Source organism: Oculina patagonica, chromosome 3 (genome assembly GCF_052425735.1).
Source record: "Oculina patagonica isolate OP01 chromosome 3, crgOcupat, whole genome shotgun sequence".
NCBI classification, from domain to species: domain Eukaryota; kingdom Metazoa; phylum Cnidaria; class Anthozoa; order Scleractinia; family Oculinidae; genus Oculina; species Oculina patagonica.
In genome coordinates, this window is record NC_135760.1 from 27,643,148 (window position 1) to 27,661,971 (window position 18,824).

Below are 18,824 nucleotides of genomic sequence, written 5' to 3' on the forward strand. Positions count from 1 at the left end.
ACTGTTATTATAAATATGCGTGAATGATACAAAAAGATTGATTTATCGTTATTTTCCAATGTTTTCTTTCTCTAAAATGCTGACTTGCCACGTCTTTTTTTTTCTTCTTTTAATCTTTTTTTAAGATCTCTAATTTCTTAACTCCACTCATATCCCAAACCAACCAAGCCTGGAGTATTTTGTCACCGAGAATTCACTGGGCTCCATCAACAAACAATTCAGCCCATCATCGCACACATAGAGTTAAGAGTGAGTTTTGAACTCTTGTGAACAATTGGCCATTATAACAATGATGGTTTACAGACGTGTTTGCTAAGAACCACAGTATAGCACGAGTCATCAGTAAATCACAAAAGATAGATTATTTAATGTTGAAAAAATGACAACTGCTATTATACATGATCAAAGATCAGGAGTACATCACAAAAAAAAATTTAAACTATGATTACAGCTTGTGAGTTGTCTACATCTAATTTCTACCCCAAGGTTATTTCTTACTAATTTCTACTGTAAACTCCCCATTCCTCTGAATATAAGTGCAAGTTAAAGGCACTATGTCACAGCTGAGCTTAGTCCATTTTATTTAGTTTGACCAAATATTCAGTATGAAACAAAATGTTAGTGAAGACATTGCCTTGGATCTAAGTAACAAAACCACAGCTTTCCAGACATTATAAAAGTGTCTCCCACGCATCGTATTTAAAAGTTACAAACAAACAAGATTAACTTAAAAAACTGATTAGCCTAAGATTTTTAAAAAACTTTCAATATAATTTTATTGTTGTCCATCCGTACCTTCTTTTGTATGTGGTGTGTTATTGAAATGTTCTTTCACCGTTATTTCATATTTCAGTTAATTCTGTGGCCATTTTCTATGGCTAGATTTGTCACACAGATCCTATAAATCACACTTTGAAGTGAAGTAATCTACTGATTTGACACAATAACTTATTGCTTGGTAAAATATTCAAGAGGGAGTTTGACTTTGCATAAAAGCATTCAAACTGTCTGACAATCGTCAATATTTGTTCCTACATGTTTTCAATTGGATAACACCACTAGGAGACACTAACTAATTTACTGACTTAGTTTAAAATGTGTCTTGGACATTAAATGAACAAGTCACATGTTCTAACCAGCCATGTCTTTCCATGCAAGTCAAACCACTCTCTGGACTAAGGCAACCATACTATTACAAGCAGCTTTTACTTTTCGTTTTGTTTTAATGCAGTTTTACTATAAGCTTGCCTACAATTTATGACTAAAAAGGTGAAAATACCACTTTTAGTCAAAGCCAAGGCAAACTAAGCATAGCTTGCAAACTAGCTTTAAATATTTTATTACAAAATGTAAATACCACAAAAACTTAGAGTTCTTTAACTTATTTGATTTCTTAACTTCTTCAAGTTGGTTTGCAATTACACTCCACAAGATAAACACATTATTGTAAGTTAGTAATAATTTAATATCCTACACTAATTCATGTACTTTGTACATTCTACCTACAGTACAGTTAAAAAAAATCTACATTTCATGCATCAATATAAAAGAAAAATTAAAAGTGATTTGCACACAGGCAACCAGAGTGCCTAAACTGTTATCAGCACGAGCCACTTTTCCATGACCTGTTTAAAAAAAGGACAAACTTAAATCAGATGTGTGAGCTCCATTAATAACTAGTAATAGTTCTCACTATAAAGCTGCCCCCGCCTTTTTATAATTTGTTTTTTGTCGCTTTTAAATATTAATGCCAATGGACTGCACAATTAGGCTTCTTTTTTACTGTGTCATGTACGTCACGACATTGTTTGTTGCGGAATTTCTTGTTGTGTGACACCGTTGCGTCCTAAAAGTATTCACAAGTTCAAGTCGAATTATATTACCTAGCGCGCGTAAATAACACCTAGCGGAAATAACACATAACACATTATTCGTGATGACAACACACAAGTTTATTCCCGGGCTTATAACATTCAAAATTAACTTACAATAATTTCCAGGCCAAAAAGCTTAAAAAATTCCACGAGTAACAAAATATGGCACATTCAAAGACTCGAGAAAACAATTAACTTTTGATCCTTATTCAACCCACTCTTTGGATCAAATAATCTGACAGTTTGTAAGCGAAACGAATTACGTTGTACCTTGTACAGTACTACATGACAAAGTTCACGCTTTTGTTTATTACTCGTTGTAAGATGTATACGATACAGCAAACATGCGAAAGCAAACCTTACAAATGTAACGCTGGAACCAGCTCTTGGACCGGCTCTTGGAACATAGGTAGCCGGCACGTAGCCAAGAACACGAAACCAATTGTTCGAAATCTTTTGACGTATTACTAACAACTGCTTCAAATATCACTTAACACAACCAAAGCAGAGAAGCCGCTCGAACAAATCTGTGAACACGCGAAGGCCAAAACCGGAAAACAAAATGCTGCTAGCAGATGGCGAAGCTCGAAGGTGACCAAACGCGACCTCGTGGTTGCAAGTACCTGACACCACCATGCGCGCTTGCAAAAATATTACCTGAGACGACCGTGCGCGTCTAGTTTCATCAAATCGAGAATGCTTCGCCCACTACAGACACATTTCTTACTTTTTCAACAAATATTCATTGTCCTTGTATGTATACACCTGGGGACTCCTAGGGTGCCTCCTCGGGTTTTGGCCTCTGGGCCAAAACCCTGCGGGGGCAATTAACCATAACTAACAAAACTAATTGAACTGCAAAAAAAGCAGACATAATTACCTCAGCCTAAAAAGATTGTCCAGTTTTAAACCTCTGAATAACTGGCCACTCTAACAGCCCACGAGCAGTGGGTCGCTCTTCTGGCTTGTACTATAACAACAAGGACAAAATGAAAACGATGATACACAACTGCTTGCACAAAACTCAGAAGATATCATAGATAATATTAATTTCCATTACCTACACCCAGTCTTGCAATATTGGTGCCATAACACCAAGTTGTTTTTGATGATGACACCTAGCTAGCTATTTAAGCATGATATGTAAGGAACTGTCTACATAGGTTTAAGACATTTCCTGTTATGTCATAATAATTTTAATGTTGTGTTAACTTCTTGTCTTCTGCAGAGAGAGCTGAAATGTAACAACCAGGATCCTACGGTTCAAACCATTTGTTTAGCTATGAGCACAAATTATGTACACAATTTTATTAATGATGACTTAGCTAAGTTTCATTGGCTCTCCTCTTGGATGCAAAAATATTGCATTTTACAAATAAAATTATCTGTTAAAAGAAAATACACTAGAACAAAATTCTAATAATTCCACCTTACCCTGACACACGCCTGTACCATCAGGGCCAAGTCAGGATTTAATTCCTGCAAACTCTCAATCTGAAAGACATCACAAGTTCTGGTTGTTAATGCATAGTGATTGGATGGCATGAAGACTGAATGAACAAACCTCATGATAAAAAATGATATTTGTACAGACAATGGAAAACATACTACATTCAAAATTGCTAATGTGTGCTACTTATTCCTTGATCCATATTTTGAAAGTTTATCTAAATAATCTAATCTCATAACTATAGCATCCACACTCAATTATGAATATGATGCAAGTGATAAAAAGCTCAATCCCTTCAATCTGTTCAGTGGAAGTTATGATTGAATGATTTGTACTTTTGGGCTGAGCACTTGAAATTTGAATCAAATATCAAAACTTCTCTTAATTAAGCTCACATAGTTCTTCTCACATACCTTTGCCCGCAATGTCTCCTGAGATGGAACTCCAACAGTTAATTCAAGCAAAAAACATGCTAAACTGTACACATCAGCTGGTCTACCATGAGGTTTCTTTTCCAAAACCTGAAACATTCGAAGAGCATTACCGTAGTTATTCGGTTATAAGGCGCACGGTTTTTTCGAGAAAAATCTGTTTTTTTTTGGGGAAGTTCATGCCAAAATTGGGGTGCGTCTTATAGCCGAGTATTTTCGCCCAACCAAATCTTATGACCGCAATTTTACCGGAACTTACAGTTAAAACATCGGTTATTGACTTTTACAGTATTAAGATATAAGAAACACAGGGAACATTAACCCTTTCACCACCGGTGGCCCCTTTAGCGGCCAAAAATTAAAAGTGCGTGTAACACCCGTGGCCCCTTTAGAGGCCAAACAAAACAGCTGGAAACGACCTCTTCTGTTTTGGGAAAAACTGGGCACTACTTTCCATATTTGGAAAACTAATTTATGCAAGTGAAAGCACATGCTTTGAAAACAAAATGGCCGTCTGTTTCCACAAACTGAAGGATGAAGAAAGCATTGTAAAACGAAGAAGAAAACTTACCGCGCAATTTTTTTCGCCATTTTCAGCAACAACCGAAAGTGAAGACAATATTCAAGAGCAAATTTAACCGTGAATTTCAAGAGTTAAAGCCAAATATCTTCAAAATTGTTCGATCGATAACTAGTGAAGATGTGTAAGACATTTCAAGCGAACTGTAGACCGTAAACAACAAGAAATTCACCTGAATGTGACAGGGATGCTCTAAAACGATCTTTACATAATGCGGTAAGAGTTTTGCAGCATTTTCACTGTTTTTTGTAAATGTGTTGTATGAAATAAATATAACTGTTTTAATCTACTTGTTGGCTGTGAAATTATCTTTGCAGTGATGTATTTTTTAGTTAGATACGATGTTTGTAGTACGCGCTAGCTTTGTTTGAAAAATTTGTGCACCATTCCTTCCTGAGAAATCGCCATTTTCTCAAATGGCCGGTGTTAGGGGCACTTTTCTGTCGAAAACGTGCGGTGGTGAAAGGGTTAAGTTTAACGCAAAGTTTATTATCGCGCATATAAAACGAGTTTTAGTAACACATGTATATGCCAACATTTTGTTGAAATTAGACAAAGAAAATCAAGCATACTTATTTGAAACAAACGTTTTATAATTGTGGAAAGTGGAAAATGACTTCAGAAGACAAGGAAAACACCCAAAAAAGCTTGAGAATCTTTGAAAAACACTTGATAAACAAGGTTCGTAATGATATGAGAACTTGGTAACCAAGCTACAAACTCAGTGGTAACAACACATCTGCCAGGTTACTAAGCAGCTAAGTTCGAAGCATGAACGATGCAAAGATGTTTAGCTCAAGTGGATTTACGTCTTTGTTAGCAGGAAATGTTAGCTTTTTACTCGAAGATTGTGCCAAGGAGTATGAACAACATTCAAATTTTGTAAGAAAAAACTGTCCTTAAATTGAACACTACATCTTTTGAACTCTCCAACTCATGGTGCATCTTATAACCGAGTGTTTTTGGAGAATTTTTATTATGTAAAATGAGGTTAAATGCGATTTAACCAAGTTAAATAAAGCAATTTAACCAAGTTAACCACAACGAGTGGGTAGTCCGCTGTCCTGGTGGTCAGCGGTTACTAGCTCGTCAGGCTCAGTGCGTTGCCTTCTTGGACATGACAGCGTGGTGTCAGGTCTTCGTTCCATGGAGAGTTTTCAGGGATGTTTTTGCGAGTTTTTCCCCTCCCTCCCTCCCCTTCCTGCTACTTTTTATTAGTTATAAATTCATTTTTCCACTGATTTAATCAGTGTGACGGGTGTCTGTGTGTGGGGGCTCATGGCTGTTTTGTTGGGATTGCCAACCTTGGCAGCTTTATTCTATCTGGGGAGGGCCGGCTGACCTCAGTGGAGGCCCTCCCGGGTATCCCAGGCACCCATCCTCCATATTCACGAGGCAGTGGTTAACTTAGCATAACAATGTTGCCAGGTTTGGGGTGCGTCTTATAACCGAGTGCGCCTTATAACCGAATGACGCCTTGCTGTCAAAAGTAGTGCAGTAGCTTTTGTCACAGCTCTGTAAGTTCACCTAATCTTGTCAATCTTCTGTTTTGAAACTGTTTCAAGAAAGGCAGGATCACTTTAACAGAGATTGACAAGGACAGGCTTGCTTGAAACTCTTGAGGCAGCAATAACTGGCATCACAAGATAAGAGTATCAACCACTGCAATGCAAAAGTCTGTAGTAAGGAGGAATTCCTTTATTTTATTTTCATTTCTACTTTAGACTTGCTTGGGAATGTAAACAAGCTCTGTAGGCCTACATTTTTTCTGAGCCCCACAGAGTGAACTTAAGTTCACTTTCTCCAGTCAGAGGAATTTCAGTTCTTACCTCAGGAGAGGCAAATCCCTTTGTACCAAGAGGTTTGAGTCCTGCCTCAGTCAACTCATGTGGGAGTCTCTTAGCTGAGTCAAAGTCTGCCAGTTTGGCCCGTGAACCTTCTGCAGTGAGCAACACATTTTTGGCTGAAAAACAAAATAACAATTATTACTATTGAACTCTGTAATTAGTTAAAATTTTGTTTTCCAGATAGTCTACCTTTCAATAACCTACTACAAATAATTATTACATCAATGCCTTTTCTATAATGTTTTAATTATCATAACACAGCAACCTAAACTAGGGTTCTTTTAAGTGCAGTATGAAGATAATACAGTGAATATCTCAGTGCCAAACATTCCCTTTGAACATTGTAACATCAGATGTCTGTTATATAACATGCAAGACCTTCTTGGAGACAACACCAATAAGTGCCCAGGTTTGGCCTCCAGTACATCACTTGCATTAAACATGAGACCAACCCTAGATTGCACACTGTCCAATGTTGTTTACGAAACATGGCTATTCAGTGGGATTTTTACTTAAATTTTTTTTCTCTTACCCTTGATATCTTTGTGAATCACTGGCTCAGGCAAATTATGCAAATACTCAACCGCATCATGTATTTGTAGCCAATAAAACATGGCTTCATCCACTGTTAGTCGGCGTTGCATTGCCTCCATATGCTGATAAAGTGATTGTTCTGTAGAAATAGAAATAAACAGACATCAACCCTTTAACTGCAAGCTTTTTCACCCAAAGCATAAAAAGGTTACAGGTTTCTGGCTGTTGTGAGAGAATGGACATTCTCAAGGAAACGGGGGAAAAATTAAGAGCTTCTGATAAGTATGACACTCCTTTGTTAAGTATGATTTAGTAAACTTAAACAATGACAAATTATATTTTTAACCAAAACAAACAAGGAACATACCACACTTTTCCATAAATATATTGGCATGTCCGTGACTGCCTTTGAATGTTCCTCCATAGTGAGTTACAATGTGCTCATGTTCTCCTAAAGCCTTATAAACTTCTACTTCCTCCTTGGGAATAGGATAATTAGTCTGAAAAAAGATATAATTATAGTAATGTCAACATAAATTCCATTCTTTTGCAGTATTAAAACTCAGTGCTGAGAATCCTAGACACCCATCTCTGTAGAAGTGGGTATTACTAGGTGTTGCAGAAACAATTGATTATTAGCAAAATTTATCGGGTTTTGGTCGAGGTATAATTTGCAAAAATAAAAATTAATAGTCCTTTGATTTTTTATTGTATTTCATCATTGGCAACATTACCACAAAATTGTTTGAATGAGACTTAAAGAGAGTCAGCAAGAGTTTAAATGTTCATTCCCATTTCACTGCCAACACCAAGGTAAACTTGTTGAATTAGAACCTGGTCAATTTTTTTGATTTGCTAAGAATATTTTGCTGAAAAGCACATTTGCACGATGCCGTCATTTGACTACAACTACCAGAATTCATTTCGCTTATTCATATTATTTAAATTTTGAATTCCCAGTGGGGTTTGAAAACAGTTGCTCTAATTAGAATGATAAAAAAAGAAAAAGTGAAGGATTCTGGTAGTTGTAGTCAATGACGCCAACATGCAAATCGCCTATTGACAGGGAGAGGGAAGTTGTCATTTCTTGCTTACTCTGAACTTGTTTGACTGTGTCTCGCTGATTGTTTTCAAAAATTTAAACAAGGTTTTGTCTAACTTTCATCTGTCAACACCTGTTAACTTCAACTATCCTTTAACTTATAACCTTGATAAAAGCTTTACAAAAACCACCTTCACTCACTGCTTTGATCAACTGGAATTCAAATTAAATCAGTGAGCTAAAAACAGTGTTGGTAGAATAAGCAGATACTGATTGCATTTAACATGTCTTTCTTTTGGTGGTACATCATTGTCTCCAAGGTGACAATTTTCTTTAATCTTGTCACTGTTGGTTTGATAATAAATGATTATTGTAGGAAGTTGTTGGTCTAAAAAAAACACTCACCTCCTTCAATGCCATTTTTTTGTTCATGTCTGATTGCATACAAATGGAGTAAATGTTCCCATTGGAACCATTACCAAGTTTGTTTCTTCTCATTACATTGTAGTCAATGTGTTCTGCAAAATAGGTCTCAGGCAGCAGTGTTGAGTTCTTTGGAGAAAAAGAAAATTGTTTTGACAAACAAACAAACATGTAGTACTTGGTCTACCAAGAGAAGAATTAATAACTAAGAAAACTAATAGAAAGGCAGCTAAAGGGATATCTCTCAGGCAGAATCAATCAATAGTTACAGGATGGTAACATTGCAGGATTACTAGGTCATTTGTAGTGTTTAAAGCAAGGTTTAGATTTCTGAAATAGCGACTGGACTTTTGATCCCTGAACATTCACCAGCACAATTCTATTTCCCTCACCTCTGGATACCAGGTTGGCTGTAATAATTGAACTGTGTGATTATCAATATTAAACAAATCTATTTAAAATATTACCCGGAATATCACTTTGCCATCAATTTGATTTGTTGTCAGTGGTGTGCAGTAGAGAGTCCTGGGTGGCATCCAAGCAAACTGCTGTGGGACAGCAGGTGGAGACACTTTTCTAATCTTCAGTAGGACTGGCTCTCCATCAATGTCTGCATTACAATCATTCTTGCTCCTAGGAATAGAAACATTTATAAATAGACTGCCTCTGTTGAATGTGGTCAAAATACAAAGGTTACAGCAGCATGTTTGTTTGGTTAAAATTTCTGTTTTAAAAAATTAAAATAATAATTTAATTTGTACAGCTAAGTACTAAAGAATACCAATGACAGAATGTGCAATGACATGTCTGTATTAAAAAATAAAGAGAAGCTCCAGTTATGTCAGAGACCTTTACCCACTGGCAACTGTGAGGATTTTAGCTGATACTTTGGTGATACAAGGCCATTCCAAAAAAATCCTTCTCAGTAGCAAGCTTAGAATGTCAACTGATTGTCATAAATTTATTTTACTGTTATTCTAAGAATTTGGTGTCCTTGCTATCTGTGTGGTAAGCACTTAATGGATATACATTGTAATGAGAAATAAGTTTTTTGATTACTCTTGTGAACTAGTAACTCTGTCACTTGACTTTAACAACTACTGACAACTGCAGCGTAACTTATGAAGTTACCTTAAGCTCTCACAGTCTGGAACACGACATCCTGTCCTACGACAAACATTTGCATGTTGTTTCACAGTGTTCCTTGTATTTACACAACGTCCACACAGCTTCCACCCCTTATGGACTTTCATGTGATCTACCTCTGCCTTCACCTATGAATAAATGAACATACAAAATTCAAACGATTGTATGAATCTGTATCTTGATAACCATGCATGAGAGCAGAACCATAATAAAATAGTGGCCCTAAGGTCTCAACAGTACAAATCAAGTACAGAGATGTCCATACAGAGTGTGTGCATTCTCCCAGAATGCTCCTAAGCAAGGTTTGGTACTGTAATGGATTTATTACATGATTTTATAATTATCGAAAAAGAGCTGTAAAAACTTTACTTGGTTGAATACTTAGACTTAAATTGGACCGTCAATAAAGCACTCTGATTGGTTGATTCCAGTTATTGACGCTCTCCACTGTCTTAGTTGTGTAATTAACACTCAATGCTGACACAATAAAGATTATGTTTTCTGTTAACGTTTCAATTAAAAATTACATGTGAATTAAGACATTAATAACTTCAGGGCTCGAAATTAAGAAAAAAGTTAAGTCACCATTTTGCAACCAGTTACAAAAAGTTATGCTTTAGAAAAAGATGGCAAAATCAGCCACTGACTTCACTACTTTGTGACAACTTCTTCTCGTGAGTCTTAATGAACTGATTTGCCGCTTTAGCTACACTGTGGACAACAGCCTTACGTAAAATGTAGCTGTCCAGACTGTTTAAGACCCTGGAGATTCTGGTCATCAAGTTGTTTCTTTTGCAAAGTAGCTTACGATGCTCCTTAAATCGTCTGTTGATGGCGCTTTTCAAAAGATGTTTTTTAATTGCCAATACGCCTTGCCAGGTGGTGTTTGAAGGTAGGTGAAACTTCGGGTAAACATTGGGCGACTTGCAGTTTCGCAGGAATGCTAAATCCAGTTCTGACTTTCGTGTCTTTATCGAGATCTTCTCGAGTTTGTGGAGGTCAGAAGAGCTGATCCTTCCATCATACTTGGCTGTGATGTCGTAGATTATTGCTCCAAATGGTCGAGACAGCAGCAAAAATGTAGAAATTTTCAAACATGTTTCGACGGTACATCCGTCATCGTCAGTGTGATGGTTATGAAAGTTTACAGCGATTTAAAACGTGCCTGTTACAAATCATACGATTTGACAACTCTGTTTTGAAAATAAGCATGTTGTTAAAAAAACTTACCTGTTTGCATTTTATGTTATGACACACAAGATTGGAGCAATAACATGCATGCTGAAGGTCTTGGGGGGAGAAAATAAAGTCACCCTGCACATTTTCAAATATCTGAAAATTGAAAAAGCATAAGATTTTTGTTAAGAATATGGGCAACAGAAAGTGACACAACACTTATATTCTGTTTCACTTACACTTACAGATTTTTTTAGACAACTAAGACGCCAGCTGAGAATCTGCATTTTAACCCATTGGCTCCCGTGCCGGCCGTAACCGGCCGCGCGAAAACCACCCCCCCCAAATTCCCGTGCCGGCCTCAACCGGCCGTAAAAACCGACAAATGCCCTTTCCCTCCCACCCTCAAGCTTTTTTGGTTCTCCTATTGTTCTAAAGATAATAAGGGCAGTGAAATAAACCAATCAGAATCTGTTTTCTGCGCATATTTTTAGAGATTTCTAGGGGTCCTAGAAAGGAGGTTTTAGCCTTTATACGTGCGTTGAAAATGTACAAGAAAAGCATGGCGCCTCGCGGGACGTATTTACAAACTTCTAGGGTCTTGTTTTCCGTTCTGGAAACAGAGAAACTCCTTTTTTAAGCTAATGTGGAATGAAGAAACATGGATCAATTTTAAAGTGGATCTAAAATGGAAACTAATGGATAACAGAGTGCTAAAACTGCTTTGGTGAAGAAATTTTTCTTTCCTTCAGCTGCCAAGATTACCTCGTGTCATGGCGCTTTTAAAGTGTTTTCACTACAATTCAGGGTTTAATGCAGCTTCTCAAGGCTTCAGAAAGCAAAATGGTAATGTACAAGAATTGCTTCAAACTTGAAAGGAATTTTTAGGAAGCTCGGTAAAGTGATCGATAGAAAAATTGTTGTCCAAAGCCGTCGCACTGAAATAAAACACTTTCACTTCAGCTCAAATATTTAATGTCTTTAATTCGAACATGGTGCATGCGGAATATCACGGCTTTAAAATTTGCGAAATTTTAAGCTTTTTAAGACATTTATTAGCTCCATCATGAATGAGAATTAATCTTAAACAAGCTTTCTTTCATTTGTTCAGCTTTAGTTTGGAATTTTAGGCTTTTGAAGCGAACAGATTTGATGTGCATGCGGTGTTATCCGATACGCATCTCTTTCGGAAGACTTGCCGTCGCGTTGTTGATTTAGTCGCTAAGATTTTAATTGTGTTTTACGACCTTTAACACAAAAAGATTTACAACAGTACTTCAGAAAATTCAAACAAGTATTTTTATTGACTTTGAGATTGATAGAAAGCATTGTGAGTTTTAATTTTGTGGAAGGAATTCTGTAGTTTTGCAAGCGGTTTTGTTCTATTTCACAACAACATAATTCACAAATAATTTTATCACTTCCAATTACCACTTTTCTGCACCAGGATAATACTTCATTGCTGTTAAATTAATGCCAGTAACAGTTTTACATAACATATGCCAAGATTTTACCAGAGTTTTTGAGATTGCTTTATGTTTTGTTCAAAGATTTCGTGTTTTTGTGAGTTTTTAAAATGATACGCGGAAGTGAATAATTTTTTTTCGCTGCCTTCAAGTTTGGTTTGAGATCAAGTTATTACGTACGGTTGATAAACATTTTAAGTCATAAATTAGTCTTTTAACATGTCTAGTTGTATTAAAAGTTTACTTCAGAAATGAATTATTTGTCTGAATTTACTGCGCATATGGTTTATTTTTTTCCACTCGCACGTCTGTGTTGAATGCTGTAAAAGAGCCAGGAATTTCGGGGTGGGTGCGTGCGTAACACCTCTGGGAGTCAATGGGTTAATCAGTTGGTTTTAGTTACAGCTTGATGAAATGATACACCATACAATGAAACCTTAATTTAACCAATTTCTATATAAGTCCTCAATACAACAAACAATATTCTTTGCCCCAGTAATAGTGAAATATGTGGAAAAGAATCCCAAAATAACGAAACCTCATTATAGTGAACATATTTTGCCAGTCCTTGGCCCTTTGTTATATCGAAGTTTCACTGTACTTCATTTGTAACATACTATTTACAGAATTGGACCTTAATCATATTTGACAAAATTTTTCTAGCTGGAGATCACTTAAATAGGAAAGTATTTTTTTTTTTAAAGCTAAAAAAAATTAACAGACATATTTACAAGTTACAAGCTTTGTACTGAAGAAATAATATTTGGCAAGCTACCTTTCCACTTGTAGTTGAAGGCTCCTCTTCTCCAGGGCTGTGACACTGTTCTGCGTTATCTACTTTGCTGGGTAGGAACATCTGAAAGCCAGTTGTCTTTGAAACAGGAACATAATCCACCTCCATCTTTTCCTCACCCCCATGATCTTCTTCTTCGTCTTTTGTCTTTTTCTTTTTGCCAGTGCCGTTTGCTGCATTGTTTTGTCCACCAGGAAGATACCACCAAGGTAACTCCTTTTTCTTATCGTCTTCGTCACCATCTCCTGCATTTCCTTGCCCACCAGAGCCTCCAGTGCTGCCATTCCCACCTGGGAAATTACCAATGCTTCTTCCAGAGCTACCATTATACCCACCACTACTCCCACTACTGCTGCCATCACTGTCAACGCCAGAATCTTTTGGCTCATTCCTAACAGGAGAGTTGGCTCTTTTTCTTTTTGAAGCTGATGGTTTCACATTTTGAATTGTAATTGATTCTTTAGTCTCATCACTTGAAGGAAAAGACTGTTTGAGTGCACGGTTCCTCTGTTGTCTGGGCTTTCTTGTCTGAACTGTTTTGCGTGTTTTCCCTCTTCTTTTTCGCTGTACAGGAGGGGGATCAGGTTCTATAATGGACCAGATACTTCTCTTTACCTTTCTAACAGCATGTCTGGAAATAATTATCAAAACAGAGTCAAAATATTAGATTGTAAATTTGAACTGTAACAAAACACAGAGCAGATATCTAGTACAGAAAATTAAAATTTGCTATTACAAAATTAAAACTGGTTAACTGCCTGGATAATATAAAACCAATAAAAAAATAATTTGACCTAAATTCACCAATCTATGAGCATGTAATGTGACCCAGAAAGTATGCAGGTCATCAGGCATGCTCATGCTGCTGAGATCCTCCCCACAGGTCACGTACTGTACTGGCTGGAGACTAACTTCACCTAAATTGCATTTATCCACATTTTGAAATCTCTGAATCCATTTCACAAGAAAAATTATATGTAGGAAAGGAAAACTAACCTTCTGAATAAACTTTTGTGCTGTGTTTCTTTTTCATCCAATTTTAATTCTTCAACTAGTTTCACTTCTGCCCAATCATCATTTGAGGATACTTCATCTTTTGTTGGGAAAATTTCTTGAACTTCAGAGCTGTCAGGTGAAGTAGAAGGTGGTTCCACTTGTCGAAGAGTCGAATCAGGAGCTGTAACACTTTCTTGTATAGAATATGGAATTGTCAAAAGATCGTAACACTGTCTATCTTCTTTTGCTTTGTTCTCTGTAAACACAATAATTAGGAACATATTAACATAATATCCATTTGTACTTTCCTTATTTTAAATGAAGAGATGAGTGATGAAAGGTTATATCCACCCTTCATTGAATGGAATGAATTAAACCTTTCTGCACTGTCTTCTCATAGTGCAAACACTGTGGCAAGAAACAAAAACAAACATTTCATTAAATAAGGGCAAAATGTTAACCATACCACTGTTTAATTCCTTCGGAGAATAGCATATTTACTGAGAAGAAAGATAATTGTACTGAATGTCTGATCATTGCATCAATTAGTCCATTTTCCATTTTGTTGTTGAAAGTTATGTGGGTTTTGTTCTTTCTAAATTACACACAGAAAAATTTGGAAATACTACAGGTTACAGTTTTTCGGACATAACATACATTATGCATTTTAAGTAATACATTTGGTATGCATCACTTGTTAGTAACAATACAGACGTTCCGCACGAGAAGTTTTGTTCAAATTATTAAACTTCCTGTTTGCCCTAGTTAATCACGTGACTGCAATAGAGTAAAGCGAAAGGAAAACATTCCAATTCTTTCATCCAAAAATCATGTGACTACTACAGCGCGAGCTGCAACTCTTAAAACTTTTACTTAAAACGAAGAAACTCTGTACATTGAAAAACATATATATGAGAAAATGTACTAGTGTATATTAAAATTGTTCTAATCTCCGTTTTGAATTTTAATAAGACAACATATCCTTGTACATGTACAACAAAATCGGAGGCGTGCAAAAGTAAAACCGTTTTCTTCAATAAAACACAGTTTAACACCACAGGGCCTTTAAACCAAAAAAAGAAAAGGTTTTAAGCTTAAATAGAAGCGCCATATCAGACTCGTTACACAAAAAGTGGTTTCATATTATAAATGCGCTCAAGTTAAACTACGTCACACCCAAGTTCAGTTGGCGGCCTCTGTAAACATGACGTCGGTATGCATTTTCGAGACCAAACTAAAAGTCAAAAACACTCTGGTTAAGGTAACTAGCCACTTACCAGCCTTTAGTTGTTTTGCTTCAAGCTCTAGTATCATTGATTTCCAGGTGTTCTTCTTTTCATCTGTAAACTTATATGTGTCCAAAGTTTGCCCTGTTTGTTGTTGCCAGCAAATGGACTTGTCGTCATTTTCCACAGCTTCTTTCTTCTCCTCGAGTTCCATTGCGACCCTTTGTTTCACTTTCTCTCGCCTTTCATCCTCGTCTAGGCCAGAACTAACGCCAGGCCATCGTTCAGAGTTTAGAGTCCCCATGTCGACACTGAACAGTGAGCATGAGGTCGTCTTCTTCCAGGACGCGAGCGAGCGAACATATTCGGTCCTTCCAAGCACAAAGCCTTCTTCTTCTTCGCTAAAGCTGAGAGAGCTGCACCTCGTTATCCTTGATGTTTTTTCCACTTTGAAAGGGCTCTCTTCAAACTGAGCTGGTATCAAAGTTGGCTGAACGATCATCATCGTTTCCGTCTGACATGAACGGTTCGGCGCCATGCTTCGTCTGTGGCTGAAGTCTGTTCAGAAGTACAAGCTAGCAACAGAAATTTGCCGTACTTTATATCTTCAAAAGTTCTTGATTGAACTACTTGTAGCTTTACCCAGAAAAAGCGATCAAACAGATAAAATTACTGGCTTATTTTTCCCTTATAAACACTAAATTCGTACGCGCGATAAAACAACCTTCCAAAAAGTTCCTTTACCAGCCATCCCATAATATGCAAAAGTACTAAATGTAGACATTACGTCACTGTTGCGAGTGTCCAAATCAAAGGCCCTTTGGGCTGTCTCGTGTTACGCATATTACAACAGCAGAAACCCGAGTTTCTGTCAACAGTTATATATTCTGTTCCAAAAATTAACGTTAAAATAATAGTTTTCTTATGTAGAGAAATATTTAACAATTATTCGGCGAAGGCGAAGTGATTATTGTTGAATAATTGTTTTAGTATAATTTTTAGAGGTGATCATCAAGAACTTCAAAATAACGATAGCAAACAAGAAAACAGCAAACACAAGTGTTCGCTTGCGTACGGTTAGACTTGCTCCAAGTCGCTCGTTCTTCCTTTGCATCTATGGGCTCCTGCCTAAATAAACTCGCTTTGAAATCAAGCGCGAAAGACCACTTGAGTAAAAGAATCTATCGAGCGACTTGTAGCAAGTCTAGCATACGGTGTAAACCAGTTTAATTCATAGATTGCAATCAGAATTTATTTAGTTAAAGCAATAAAACGGAACAAAACAAACACTATGAGAAAGATATATGTCCGATACCTTTGTATGATTGTGGATGACTTCTAAGCGAATGTGCGAATCCTCTCGAAAATTAGTAGCTCCAGTGAGACGAGAACTAAATAATGTTTGCTCAATCAATCTGACTGAGTTTCTCATCGATCGCCAAAACCGCCGTGTTTACGATCATTTCTAATGCCTTGAGAACCATCTCTTGAAAATATTTTCGGTCCAAAAGCCTTAGTAGTTAATTTGAAAAATTCCCAATGTTTGAAATATCCAGGACTTGGACTGGTTTCTTTCAAATCAAAGAAATTTTCATTCAGCAAGAGCAGCCATGTTTACTTGCCTGGATGTCAAAGGTGGCATGGCTAAGTAACCAAGCCTTCAAAACTATAATCACCTCGCGCGGGGTGACTATAGCCTCATAAGCTGAGCTTCTCGACCAATCAGAATGCTTCAATAGACCATTTGCATTATGACGTAAAAGCGCAAAGACTTCTGGTAGTTGTAGTTATGTTCGCGGAAAATTTTGAATCGTCATCAAGCCCCCTAGCCCAAGAAAATCGTGATGGAGGTAAGGAAAATTACTCTCACCGAAGAAGACGTCCCTGTGGCTTCATTTAAAGGGCAAAAAGCAACCTCAGTATAAAACCAAGTCCGTTAAAATGAAAAAAAGTTATGCAAGGAATAGTATATTTTCTGGGTCGCGTTTTGTAGTGAAGTTTCAACGAGTGTTTCCTCCACTCGTGTCCGCGCGGTTATTTAATTAAATTCCTAAAACTTTTGCTTGCCAGGTATTTTCAAATAATATACGAAGACGCAATATTTTAGGGGGAGTACAGTACATGATGACTACACTCGTAATCATCTTTGAGGTCCTTTGAGGCTCACCTTTCGAGTCTCACAAGTAATCGTTCATCAACAAGATTATGGAAATAAAATTATATTTGCTCGCACGGCCCTCGCTCGGATTGAAACCACAACTGCTACTCGGCGAGTTGACATTTCCAGCACAAAAACAAGAAAACTTCTTTGTTAAAGAATATTGCAATTACAGTTCTAATTTGACGAAAAACAGAAATGCAATTTAAGATAAAAAAAGCAAATAATCTGTATTCACCTGCACAGGGAAGTTTTGATTGATCAGCTTGAAAATCCTCTACGATTGACCCTTCATGAATAATCGATGAAGCTCGATTGAACGAGGAAAATTATTTGACTCGTTTCTCTGTCTCACTGTAAAAGTAAATTAAAATGACCGTCCTGCCGAGCAATCATAATATATGGTAAATTTTCTACGCTTTTCAGTCAAGAATTAATTCACCGGCGATCGATGGAAGCGATCGTTTGTCGAACGCCTGAAAATAGATGATGAACAAATTCAATGGCTTGCCTTGCTTTCACTTGATTCCACACAAATTTAGTTATATCCTAGACTCGTCCTTTCAAGCAATCTGTTTCCAGTGCGCGATGTTTTTTGAAGCTGTGATATTAGGATAAAATTACAGAAATTATTTACGATGAGAAGTTGCCGGCGGCGAATCATGAATGAATTTCTACCAAGTCAACTCCGTCGCAACGTATATAAAACTTACTTGTACACGAACAACATTTGTCTGTCTTGGTTAAAACACATAACTCAGTCGTTTTTCATTCCAAAGCTATCATCCTGTTTTCTATATTTTTGACAGGTAACTGAAAAAATAAATGTATAAACAAATTTCGAAGCGACAAGAGCGTAAACTTCGCAGCTCAACTTCAGTTCAAAATAAAAGTCCTGGATGTCCACGTCCTTCACGCTTGGCTGCCCTTAGCCAATCATAAGGCAGAAATGGTTTTTTCCCGCGAACCTAACTACAACTACCAGAAGTCTTTGCGCTTTTACGTCATAATGCAAATGGTCTATTCTTACAATCACCTCTGAAATTATACTATAATTTCAGAGTATAATTTCAGAGTATAATTTCAGAGGTAATTATAAGAGGTGATTGTTTGCTATCGTTATTTTGAAGTTCTTGATGATCACCTCTAAAAATTATACTAAAACAATTATTCACCTCAGGCTCAGTGATTATTGTTGAATAATCACTTTGCCTTTGCCGAATAATTGTTAAATAAGCGGAGCTTCTCGACCAATCAGAATGCTTCAATTCTTATAATCACCTCTGAAATTATACTAAAAGAGAATAGTATAGGGCAAAGAGAATTGTGGATTCAGTGTTGATACTGCAGTTGCCATTTTTGATGTGTTAGATCCGCATCCCGCGTTTAATTTCAGGACATCCTATATATTTTTTTGCCTACAAAAAGGAAGGCGTCTCTTTCTCACCAAAACAATTTTATTTAATATTCCGCATGGGCTCCTGTTATTCCGTCAGTATTTTTCCTATTATTTTTGGATTCACTGACCTTAAATTATCTATCAGATTACCTGGTTAAAACTGATCACATGAGAAGCTAGGAAAAAAGTACTGTTTTAATTCTGTGAGGGTGCGTTCCTTACGTGCACGTGTGACCCTGGGGCAAAGTGTGCCCTCGCATGCGCATGCAGAGAAAAAAAGGTG

The 18,824-nt window shown here is 36.9% G+C and overlaps 1 protein-coding gene across 1 annotated transcript; it reads right to left on the bottom strand.

Annotated features, from left to right (window-relative positions):
• Nucleotides 1-343: 343 nt before the first annotated feature.
• On the bottom strand, nt 344-15,522 carry LOC144647368 (uncharacterized). The gene is made up of 14 exons (XM_078507170.1): nt 15,036-15,522; nt 13,759-14,014; nt 12,745-13,393; nt 10,558-10,659; nt 9,313-9,455; nt 8,649-8,814; nt 8,164-8,310; nt 7,084-7,216; nt 6,715-6,855; nt 6,165-6,298; nt 3,738-3,845; nt 3,309-3,368; nt 2,755-2,844; nt 344-1,625 (listed from the first exon to the last, which is right to left on the bottom strand). Exons 1-13 carry the CDS (start codon nt 15,520-15,522, stop codon nt 2,761-2,763), a joined length of 2,610 nt encoding a protein of 869 aa, XP_078363296.1. The 3' UTR covers nt 344-1,625; nt 2,755-2,760.
• Nucleotides 15,523-18,824: the final 3,302 nt, after the last annotated feature.

What these genes read in the sequence shown, in the direction of transcription:
- LOC144647368 (XM_078507170.1), bottom strand. Translation starts at nt 15,522, where the DNA reads ATGGCGCCGAACCGTTCATGTCAGACGGAAACGATGATGATCGTTCAG. An exon ending in CACAAAAGTTTATTCAGAAG is followed by an intron (nt 13,394 to 13,758) that starts GTTAGTTTTCCT and finishes AATTATTTCCAG; the next exon opens with ACATGCTGTTAGAAAGGTAA. An exon ending in GATTCACAAAGATATCAAGG is followed by an intron (nt 6,299 to 6,714) that starts GTAAGAGAAAAA and finishes TTTGTTTTTCAG; the next exon opens with CCAAAAATGTGTTGCTCACT.